The following is a 12702-nucleotide window of genomic DNA, read 5'->3' on the forward strand; positions in this document are numbered from 1 at the left end:
CTACTCAAAATTTTCTAGTATAAACCTGTGTGAGAAGAAAGAATCTGTATAGCCACCAATATGATCAGAAAGGATATTCCATAATTCAGTTTCTGTCCCACTTGCAATTCACTAATCCTGTTGATCACACTTTTACTTTATGTAGCTGGGAGGGAAATGTCTTAAGTGATTTAAAAGTCTCTTGTTTTTCTAAAGAACTATATCAAATACTCTTATAAAATGTACATAGTTTGTGAAGAAAGAGAAGAGGTTTAAGTGTTGTAAATGGTGGCAAGCAAAGAAGAAAAAATGTTTAATGATTGATGGGGATGATCAATATGTTTTATTTTCATTGCAGTATAAGGCAAATATGCACTTTCACAAATTATTTTTGGAAGTCCCAAGTGAGGAACCACTGAAGCAAAGTAAGAATTATTCTGTTTTATTTTCTTTTTACACTGGTTTTTACATATTGCTCTCTTGGAAAATTAATTGGAAGCAAATCACTAGATTCAATAGATCACCAGAAACCAGTGGTAACAATTGATTATTCCTGAAGTGATTTATAAAATACAATTAAGTAGAAAAGAAGTGAAAGTTGATGCTACAGAAACAGTCATATTCAAATATCACATTTACCTTGAATTGAAACTCCTGCAACTGGATTGTTCTAGAACTAAGAATAATGATCAATGATAGTTCAATTTAACCAAATGGGAATGTGGATATTGAAATGGATAAATCTGAGACCATAATGTGTTTACTATTTTTATTATCAACAGCCTTAACTGACTTTGGGCAGGTCTTTTAAATTTCTCTAAGCCTTGTTTTTTTTTCCTATCTGAAATAAGAATAATAATGCTTTCACCACCTACCTCTTATATTGTCATCTCCATTGAAATTGGAAAACCAAGACAAAGGGTTGTTGTAAAGAAAGCATTTTACGGACAATGTAACACTTTAAAATTGTGAGTGTTTCTTATTGCTGTGGCACAAGCTGGTATATTGTTGAGGGATTCAAATATTTCATTCTTGCCTTTCCCAATAAAAATATGCTAAAGCTCATCAAGATGCTTCCAGAGTTGCAGCTGAGGCAGGATAATTGTGGCTTTATCCAGAATCTAGAGAGTACTGATAGTATTTGAAGTTCTTAAACAGAAGAAGAGGTGGGGGGAAACTACTGAAATTGTATTTTAAAATGAGAAGCTATCAAAATTACTTACTTCCTCTCCTGGCATACTTCTACTATTCTCCAGCACCTGCATGCCCCATATTGGTCAAATGAATTAAAAGCCAATTTCATATCACTTATCTAAGGCAAAAAAAATTCCAGCTGTAGTTCTAAATGTTTCCTACAATCTCTAAAAAAAAAAAGTATGTATTATCTAGTGTTGTTACTTCAGTGAGAGATACTTGGGAAAAACTTAGTCCTCTTTAAAACCTTCCAGAAGAAAAATATATTTAATCAGAAGGAGGAGAAGTTGCTGGTTACATGTGATGTCAATATGGCCTCATGTGAAAAGTAACATACACTTTGGGAAATTTTTGGAAACCAACCTTTAAATGAGAGTATTGATATTTAGTCTCTTTATTTTTAGTTTGTTTTGGAAGTTATTGAAATTTATAGAACAAAACTTTGCTCCTTTCTAGTATCAGCAATTTTATTTCACTAAAGAGTCACAATTTTAAAAAGTATTATATGAAGTCAGGTAACAAACTGTACATATTCCTTTTACAACCCCTCACCAAAAAATATTCTGTCACTGAAGAAAATTTTGCATAATATATTTTTTATACATGGTTTCAGGCTTTACTTGTGCTCTGCAGAAGGAAATACTGTACCAAGGAAAATTGTTTATATCAGAAAACTGGATTTGCTTCTATTCCAAAGTCTTTGGCAAAGACACCAAGGTTAGTATGTAATTGGAGGGAAATAATAAGCTTCTTGCAATTAAAACATAGAAATATATATTTATCTTTTATCACTGATAAACTGAACATCTGAAAGATTTATAAAGGTAACTCCTTTTTTTTATCCTTACCTTTTTATAACTAGTTTACATGGATTCTTTACACCAGTTTAGATTCCTGTTGCCATATAGCTCATGATTTTGTTCCCTTTTTCCTGAAATTACTGCTATAACATGGAAAGTGGAGTAGGATTTTGGGGATCAACATTTCCTGGATATTCTCTCTTCTCTAGGTTTTTTGTGACACTGATCTCTCCAGGGTAAACCTCCTGCCTGACCCTTCTCTGTCTTCCTCAATGAGCTTCATTCACACGCCCACTAATCATGGGTGTCACGCAAGGTGCTATTCAATTCTCGTTTCTCTTTTCTACCTGTATTACCTCATCAGCACCTATTGATTTGATTATAATCTCTATGCAAATGATTCCCAGATGTATATATCCAGTTCTAATCTTTCTCATATAACTACCTTTGAGACAACTTAAACAGGCTATCTTATAGCCATATCAGATTCAGTTTGTCCAGAACAGAAATTATCTTTCTCCCCAGTCCTCCAGTCTTCCCAACTTTTCTATTATTATCTAAGGCACCACAATCACTCAAGTTCAGAATATCAGTGTTATCCTCACCTCCTCCCTTTTACTCAGCCCATTTTAAATCTGTTGCTATGTTTTATCATTTCTACCTTCATAATATCTCTAATATCCTCTCCATTTTCACAGCCTTGGATAGATTCTCATGCCTAGACTGTCACAATAGCCTTCTCATTGGTCTGCGTGCCTCAAGCCTCTTCTCATCCCAATCCATCCTGCTTAGCTAAAACAATGATTTTCCCAAATCTCAGTTCTGACTATGCTTCATTAACCTGTTAATTTGAACAATAGGAATAAAATATTCTTATTGGCATCCAAAAATCTCTCACAACCCAACTTTTTTCTACCTTTCCAATCTTTCTTTACTTGTTTCTACAGTTATTCTGGCCTATTTGGCTTCTCATCCATGACTTTCCATTTCTTGATTTCACACCTTTGCAATGTCTGTTTCCTATGTCTAAAAATACTTGAACTCTTCTCATTCACCTGTTACCTTCTCTGATTTCCTTTAAGATTTAGCTCAAGGTGGGCAGCTAGGTGGTGCAGCATATAGAGCACCATCCTGGAATCAGGAGGACCTGAGTTCAGATCCAACCTCAGACACTTGAGAATTGATTAGCTGTGCAACCTTGGGAAAATCACTTAACTCTATTGCCTTAAATAAATAAAATTTAAAAAAAAAAGAAAAAAATTCATCTCAAATTCACTTTCAGCAAGAGACTTATTCTAGTACATTCCATTCCAGATTAAATTTCATCCACCCTGTATGTATTTTACATGTGTATAGTTATTTATACATTGTCTTTTCCATTAAAACATGAGCTCATTGAGAACAGGCACTATGTTTTTGCCTCATAGGTTTGATACAGTGACTGGCACATAGTAAGAATTTAATAAATATTCATTGATTATTGACCTGGAGTGCTAAAATTTAGTAGGTTCTAACAGAGATTGTACTTCATAGGTATAAAAACAACTGGTATAAAAACCTAATAACCACAAATAATTATTTAAAATAGAAAGCTAGGGGTGGCTAGATGGCGCAGTAGATAGAGCACCACCCTGGAGTCAGGAGTACCTGAGTTCAAATACAGCCTCTGACACTTAATAATTACCTAGCCGTGTGACCTTGGGCAAGTCACTTATCCTCATTTGCTTTGCAAAAAACCTAAAAAATAAAAATAGAATAAAACAGAAAGCTACCAGAAAGCCTTATTTTTCCCTGTGGTGGCACCTTAGGTAAGCTCTTTCAGCAAAGAAACCAATTTAAAATCTATAGCAATAGTCAAATCAAGAGGTGACGGTGGCCTAAAGTAGAGTAGTAGCTAGGCATATGGTAAGAATGGTATGTGAACAAGAAAACAAAGCAAAGAACAAACCATAAGCTTTGATAACAGATTGAAAATATGGAGTAAGAGTGAGAAGTTGAAAGTACCAACCTTGTGAGCCTTAATGACTAAGAGACTGATAGTGCCCTTGACAGAATAGGGAAGCTGGGGAAAGGGAATAGTTTGGAGGCTAATCTTATATTATCTAGTGGACAAAAGCCAGTTGGTGGAGCAGCTAGGTGGCCCAGTGAATAGAGCACCGGCCCTGGAGTCAGGAGGACCTGAGTTCAAATCCAGTATCAGACACTTAATAATTACTTTGCCATGTGACCTTGGGCAAGTCGCTTAACCCCATTGTCTTGAAAAAAAAAACAGTTAATGATGAAGAACTGAAGCTCTGGCAAGAGATTAGAGCTAGATAATATAGATGTATACAGGAATCATTTGCATAGAAATAATCATTGAACGTTGAGGGGCTGATGTGCTTATCAAATGATATAATACAGAGTAGGGTTTCTTAATTTAGATATTCTTTTTTTTTAGGTTTTTTTTTGCAAGGCAAATGGGGTTAAGCGGCTTGCCCAAGGCCACACGGCTAGGTAATTATTAAGTGTCTGAGACTGGATTTGAACCCAGGTACTCCTGACTCCAAGGCCGGTGCTTTATCCACTACACCACCTAGCCACCCCTAGATATTCTAAATTTATTGAAGTGTTTTTCACATTTTCAATATATTTCAACAATCAATATTTAAATATACTTGGTTTCTTTAGTAGTCATATATATTTTATTTTGTGCATTTAAAAACATTATTCTCAGGGGGCAGCTAGATGACTCAGTAGATAGAGCACTGGCCCTGGAGTCAGGAGAACCTGAGTTCAAATATGGTCCCTGATACTTAATAATTCTCTAACTGTGTGACTTTGGGCAAGTCACTTAACCCCATTGCCTTAAATAAATAAAATTTTTAAAAATATATAAAAACATTATTCTAAAAAAAGGGATCCATAGGTTTCAGGAGATTGCTAAAAGAATACACAGTCCAAAAAAAGTTTAACACACCCTGGTATGAAGGGAAAAGGATAGATCTTTAATGAACACTCATAGTGAATATAACACAAATGAAACTCCAGCAAAAGAGACTTTTGAGAACTAATGCTTAGACAGATGGAAGAATGTAAAAAAAGTCAATGTCATGAAAACTTAGAGACTACCCAGGAGAAGCTAATCAATCATATCAAAAAGTACAGAGAGATCTAGGACAATGATGATTGATAGCACCCCACTGGATTTAGCAATTTAAAAATTGTTGGTAATTTTGGAGAGTAAATACAGGTGAATGATGAGATAAGAAGCCAGATCTTAGAGAGTTTGTAAAAGAGTGAAAAAAGAGAAAGTGAAGGTACCAATTGCTTTGTTGCAGCTGGGATTAGATAATATAAATTTGTAATAGACCCAGCTATATGATTTTTTTTCCAATTCCATTCAACATGAAATAATTAACCAAAAATTATTATCTTCTAGAGTACCTATAATATTTAGTTCAGAAATTAAAATTTATCACATAGTAACCTGCGACTTGATGGGTTTTTATTATTTGATTAAGAAAATAAGTCATTTTCTTGCATTATTACTCGGTTTTTTGTGGGGGGGGGGTAGGATTTTGCAAGGCCAGACAACTAAGTAATTATTAAGTGTCTGAGGTCCTATTTGAACTCAGGTACTACTGACTCTAAAGCCAGTGCTCTATCCACTGCACCACCTAACCACCCCATTATTACTCATTATGATACATTTATTCTTTATTATTATTATTTTCTTTTTCTCTTCCAGAGCCTAACACAGTTGATCACTTCTAGGAATTGAGTCAGTCCCTTATAATTAGCTGTGCTTTAGATTTCTATTGTGAAATAACTAAATATATTCACATTTGACTACATGCATATTTTGTTTTTCCTAGTCTTTCCTGTTCTTTATATATAATGGAAATTTTCTTTCATAGCAAATCATTGGTAAATGCAGAATATCACCTAAAATAAATTAGATATCAGAATCAGAGCTGGAAGTGATCTGAAATATCATCTAATCCAACTCCTTTATTTTACATATAGGTTTTTTACAGGTGTCAGAAAGACTCCTGTTTTGATCAAAAATCAGACATTTAGTGTATCTTAACTAGGACAAAATGTTTCTAGTCTAATGGTCTCTTGACCAGCATGTGAATTAATTTCTTCAAAATAAAGTCAAATATTGAAAATCTTTTTCATCTATTTCATAGACTATGTAAGCTAATTATTCTACTATATAGAGATTTACTCTTTCCCTAAGTTAGCATAAAACATAGTTATATAGTAAATAGACAAGTGTGACTATAGAGGGAAGAAATGCCTGTTAGAGACAATGATGGGCATATTGCTCTGCTTCTTTACTAAGGTAGCTAGGTGATGTAGTGAATAATGTGAATGCACTAGACAAGGAATCAGGAAGACCTGAATTCAAATCCAGTCTTAGATACCTACTAGTTGAGTGACCCCGAGCAAATCACTTAACCTCTATCTGTGTCTGTTTCCTCAGTGGGGATATTAATAGCACTTATATCATAGAGTTGTTATAAGAACCAAATGAAATAATATTTGTAAAGTACTTACACTATCATATGGAAAGAACTTAATAAATGCATGTTTTCTTCCCTTAGTGATAAAAAGATTTGATTTAATCATTCATTTGACCAGAAGGAATGAATACAGAAAAAATGGGGGTTATTAAATGGAGTATGCTTGCATCTTCCCAATAACTCCAACTACATACTATACATTCTTAAACTAAAAAAATCATAAAATATTAGAATTAGAGCTCAAAGCTCATCTAGCAGAATGAATTCAATAGGGTGGAATATGACCCATAGAGATTTTAATAGTAGTCTCTCAAACCATTTGTGAATCCAAAAGTAAAGTAGACATAAACAATAAAATAAATAAAATAGTCTGATTAATATCTCACACATATGTATGACTTTTTTCTTATTGATATTTTATTTTGTTTTTCTAATTACATGTTCTGAAAGTTTTTCAACATTCATCCATATGCATATTTATGTTATAGCAGTGAACAGTAGTGAATACATTGTACATGTACATTTGTGTTTAACATGTTGACATATTAGTCATTTTTTGCATGAGGAATTAGGACTAAGGAAAAAGAATGAAAACCATGGGGTAGGAAAGAAAAACATAAGAGATATTTTTAAAAAGTGAATATAGTGTTCACTCAGATTCTGTAGTTTGTTTTTAGTTTTGTTTTCTTTTGTTTTATTCTCTTTATCTGGATGTGGATGCATTGTCCATAACAGGTCTCTCAGGGTTTGGTATAACTATTTTTCAAATGTATATAGCTGGTGTGATTAATAACAGTGATAATAGCTACAATTTATTGAGAGGTTTAAAGTCTGAAAAGCACTTTACATATGTTATCTCACAAAAAATACAAATTCATTTAAAAGTATCACTGAATCTGGAGATTTTTTGTCATAGTTTTTTCTTTTTTTAGGTTATTTTTGCAATTGTCATAGTTTTTTCAATCACTAGTTGCTAATAAATAATGTAACTTCTCAATATAGGGTTATTGTGGCAAAAATTTTAACAGTAAGGAGTCCTCATACCTTGAAAAGTTTGGAAATCCCCATTCTAGTGCAACCTAGCTCTTTTACAAAGGAGAAAATTGAGGAGAATGACTAAATAAGTTGTGGTATTTGTTCAGAATAGAATACTATTCTGCTATAAAAAATTATCAACTCAATGATTTTAGAAAAACATGATAATATTTGTATGAAAACAGAACCAAGAGAATGATGTACACAGTAATAGTAATGTTGTTTTAAGAACAATTTTGAACAACCAAATCATTCTATTAAAAATACCCAAATTAACTCAGAATTATTTGAAGGAAGATGTTATCTTCATCCAGACAAAGAACTGACATGTAAGTGTGTGTGTGTTTGTGTGTGTGTGTGTGTGTGTGTATCTAATGATAGATATCTGGGGAGAAGGAAGTTTGTTTTTTTAAAAGTCTTATATAAATAAATATACATGCATATTTATAAATTGTATATTCAAAAGGAATAGCAAGCTGTACATAATAGATCTGCAGTTTCAGATACAATCCTCTTTTGTTCTATTCCACCATTCCATGGAAATTATTGTTTTGTTTCTTAAATTCAGAATAAAAAAAAAGAAAAGAAAAAGAGAGAAAACAAGGCTCAAGAAGGTGAGGTAGAGGGGCGGCTAGGTGGCGTAGTGGATAAAGCACCAGCCCTGGAGTCAGGAGTACCTGGCTTCTCAGATACTTAATAATTACCTAGCTGTGTGGCCTTGGGCAAGCCACTTAACCCCGTTTGCCTTGTAAAAACCTTAAAAAAAATAAAAAATTAATACCTTTAAAAAAAAAGAAGAAGAAGCTGAGGTAGACTGCCCTGATTCACAGAACAATTGAAGAGTGACCAAGAGTGGGAAGAGCTTATGTGTCATAACTCTACCCTGCTCTTTCCACTACACCCTGTTTGTCAACCTTTACAATTCTCTTTTCTTGATCAAAACTATAGAAAGTATTATGTTTAGTTGGACTTAGATATATTATTACTACAAATTTTAACTTACTATTATAATGTGAAGATTTGAATCCATTTTGGTTGAAACATGAATCACTTTTAACTTAATGATTCCATTACAGATTAGTATTCCAGCTTTTTCAGTGACTTTAATAAAGAAAACCAAAACTGCTCTATTGGTGCCAAATGCTCTGATTATTTCAACTGAAGCAGAAAGGGTATGTATGAGACAAATCAAACACTATTTACTCATCTATCTCTTCACTCTCTTCTAACTTAATGGAGATTTAAATTCCAGCATTCTAAAACTATGGTAGGTTTCCATCTTTATCATAAACATTCAAAACCTGTGAAAACTTTACATGCAAATAACATTGTATAAGGTCCTGAAGTTATAAGTCAGATTTCTACATATTATAATGGTGTTGCTACCTTGTTACTTAGAAGTCTCAGAAGAGAGGGGAAGAACTAAATATAACTGTTTTTAATACAACCTCTCTTCTCACCCTTAAAAAATTATAATTCATAGTCCTTGGTTATTCCTATGAAATACTATGTTCAATCACTAATCATTTTTCTCAAAAATTCACCATTTTAGGAGAGAAGAATAAAGTAGAATACATGAATAAATAAATAAATAAAACAAAGACAAATGCATAAAGTAAAAATATAGCCTAAGTTAGGAGTATGTGAATGGCTCTGCATGTTTGTTTATTTGTAATGCTACTCTTTGGCAAATGTTTCCAATATACATATCTGGCCTCTCTATATATTATCAATGGATAAATGGTCTTAATCACAAACCAGTGGGAAATGATTTATTGCATTTTCTTCATGTAGGTCTTCATAAAATTGGGTTTGCCATTCCTGGTAATCCTTTTCTCTCAAAGTCATATGTTTTTGGATTGCCTTTGTGGTTCTTCTGATTATATTATTTTACATATGGTACTCATAAGCAGTTTTCCCATGAAAACTACTAATATGTGCAATAGAAAATCCAGGAGTGATTTGGGAAAGAGACAGCTTATGAGAACTTCTGGGTATATTTCTAAAGCAAGTCTAGGTTTTAGTATAAAAATTGTTTAATGTCTCTGAAAACAAACTTAAAGGGGATCAAATAAAAGTCATCAGATCTCTTTTCAGATGTATAACCTTTTCATCTGTGGCTCAGAATCTTGTTTCTTTTTGTATTGAGAAATACATATACATATATATACATATATATAATATATATGTATGTATATATATATGCATACATATATACATATATATATATATATATATATATATATATATATATAGGCTAGGTATTGGAACCAACTGATCAAAGTTCTTTCATTATTTATGATTTTTGCTGTTCAGTAATGATAGAGAGGGAAAAATGAGATAGGTGCAGGAAGACTGAAAATGAAGAATGAGAATGATGGAATAGAAGAGATTGTAGAGAACAAAACAAGAGCCTCTCTGAACTATGAACCTTTGCCACTTTTCAGTATTTGTACAGTTTGGTTTGTTTTGTTTCACAGTACATATTCGTTTCCTTGCTCTCCAGAGACACAACCTACAAGTTAGTAAAATCAGTATGCAGACACCTAGAAGTAAGTATTAACTTGCATTGTTTTGAATTCCCCAAACCTATCTATTCTTTTTTTAAAAAATTTCATATTCCTTGATTATTCCTATGAAATCCTGTATTTAATCACTAATTACTTTTCTCAAAGACTAACAATTGAGCAAGGAAGAAGGGAGACACAAAAGGAAAGAAATACATCCTGATAAGATAAGAATGTAGTCATTGTCCTTTTTTATATGCTGTCTCTAAATCAGGATTGTAGATTTAGAACTAGAAGGTACTTAATGGGAGGTCTAATTCAACCTCTTCATTTTACAAATGACAAAATTGTTGCTTATAAAAGTAAGTAACTAATCCAAAATTATACAGGTAGTAAGTAGCAGAATTGTGATTCTGTCTTCAATTTCAGCATATTTTCCAGTGTATAATGGCATAACTGTCTCCTTGTAACTTCATGGTATTTTATTTTTATATCAATAATTTTCAGAATACAAGTGTGGGCAACAGCCCCAACCCTTCATCTCCTGAAAACAGTTTCCGGGCTGATCATCTTTCATCTTTTCCTCTGGTAGGTTTGAATGTTCAACAAATCTGATTTTCAGGGGATGGTGAACAAATCAAATAATCAAATATTTAAATTGTAATCAGCCTGCAGTAGTATAAGTTTTAAAATTCTGTGCTACAATAAAAATTTCAAAAAGCAATTCCTTTCCTTTTACAAAATAAATGATTCACCAATAGAAAGGAGTTGCTATAGCAATAAAGGGGTGACATGAATTAAGGGCCTCTTGCAGTAATTCTTTCATTGATAAGTTTCTCTAAGCTCCTACATTTTGAGTAAGGACCCAGATCAGTCATGTTTCAAATCTGGACTTTGCCACCTTGCTTCAGCTACATCCTCTTTGTATCTCTGTAAATCCCTTGTCCCACTAGTGAATTTTCCCCAAAAACCTGCATTTTAAGCCTCCCTCCCATTCCTAAGGATTGTAAGAGGCTGTGTTAAGGATGGTAAGTCTATGAGAAGATTGGGGGAGGGGAATTTTTATTTGACTGGAATATAGAAAGGCTAATTAAATGAAATAAATTTGGCAAAGCAGGGAAGAGCTAAATTTTTTAGATTCTTAAATGCCAAGTTAAGGAATGTATATTTTTTTCCTAAAAGAAATTAGGGGGTATTTTTCTGGAAAGGAATATCATAGTCAAACCTGTGCTTAAAGATAATTTGTGAAGAAAATATGTGAAGAAAATACTGAAAGAAAACAAATTAGGATACTTTACAAAAAAAGCTGAAAGCAAGGAAAAAATTGGGATACTATAATAATCCAGTCAAGATGGCATAATCAATGATCAAAGGAATTAGGAGATGGAACTGAATTCTTTGAGAAAGGAACAGGAACTGGAAAGAGTGATAGATGTACAAATAAAAAGGCAAGAAAATAAAATAGAGACTTGATGGGAGAGTAGATATAGAGGGATGAGAGAAAGAAACAGTTCCAAGGAATGAAGATCCCCTTTTAAACATCAAAAAATTACAAATCCCATACCATTATGACTACAAACATAATGCATATTCTGATTTTAAAAAAAGGTCAAAATTATAATTCTTGTTGAACGTGTATTCAAGGACTCTGCAATAACTCATTATTCCTGCAGGGTGTTCCTTGTTTTCTAGAGTGAGAAGTATTTGAGAGTTTATTATATTCCCAAAACTTGGGTTAAAATATTAAAAGGGGAACTCTCAGGTATCTTTCATATATTACTACTTCCCCCAAATTACATGGGGACTAAAAAAAAGATGAAAATTATCATTATAATGCCTTTGTACAGTAACACAGGAACATAATTTGAGGGAACCAATAGCCTAAGAAAAATCCCTGAAATGTCCTCTTTTGGTTTTTAGTAATTCTATCAACAATTTTAATTTAAAATGCCAGGAATCAATGACAATATTTCATTCTCTCTTTATTAGACCTTCCTTGGAGAAAATTAAGAGTCAGATCATTTTTTCCTACAGACTGACTTTACTTGAAAAAGACATATTAAAATGGTACATTGCTCTTAAGAACAAACTAAACCCCATTTTCCCTCTCTTCTACTCTATTCTATTTATGTTATAAATAAAACTCACTTTTTTGTTTAGATAAACTAATTTACATTTGATAATATTTTTCCACACATCTTTCTAATAATTATTTAAAGTGGTAGAATTCCTTATAATAAAGTACTAATTGGGTATTAAACTACTAGTGAGCATAGAAAAGCTTTTAAATTTTAGCTTCCAAATTTCTTCTTAGTCCTCTATAGTTAAGAAAACTGAATGCTGTTTGTCTACAGGCATAAAACGAGCTGCCCACAGGAGTTCAGATATGGCAGTTCTATAATAAATAATCAACATAGAGAAATCCTCAACAGTGTAGATCTAACTTTAGGTATTACAGGGATCATCTGTAAATATAAAAACCAAAGTCAGTCTATTTAATAAAGTAAACTAGTCTCTGAACTTATTCTTTCCCTTTAGGATTTCTCTGATTTAGATGGAATGGTTCGGCAAAGAAGACAAGCAATGAGTGAATACAGCAGCTCTGGATCTCAGACTCCTGAATCTGAAAATTCTCAAGGTTTGGAGAATATTGCTGTGATAGACAAAAATACAGTT

General features: G+C 32.7%; 1 protein-coding gene across 3 annotated transcripts in view; it reads left to right on the forward strand.

Moving 5' to 3' along the window:
- Positions 1-12702, forward strand: part of GRAMD2B (GRAM domain containing 2B) — an 88542-nt gene that overhangs the window by 67294 nt on the left and 8546 nt on the right. For all 3 annotated transcript variants that reach the window (XM_074206712.1, XM_074206710.1, XM_074206711.1), the window contains 6 exons: positions 338-404; positions 1787-1890; positions 8596-8691; positions 10000-10071; positions 10534-10614; positions 12565-12664. In XM_074206712.1, coding sequence (XP_074062813.1) covers positions 338-404; positions 1787-1890; positions 8596-8691; positions 10000-10071; positions 10534-10614; positions 12565-12664 — 520 coding nt within the window. The remainder of the gene's footprint in view (positions 1-337; positions 405-1786; positions 1891-8595; positions 8692-9999; positions 10072-10533; positions 10615-12564; positions 12665-12702) is intronic.

This window comes from Macrotis lagotis, chromosome X (genome assembly GCF_037893015.1).
Source record: "Macrotis lagotis isolate mMagLag1 chromosome X, bilby.v1.9.chrom.fasta, whole genome shotgun sequence".
In the NCBI taxonomy this organism is placed as follows: domain Eukaryota; kingdom Metazoa; phylum Chordata; class Mammalia; order Peramelemorphia; family Peramelidae; genus Macrotis; species Macrotis lagotis.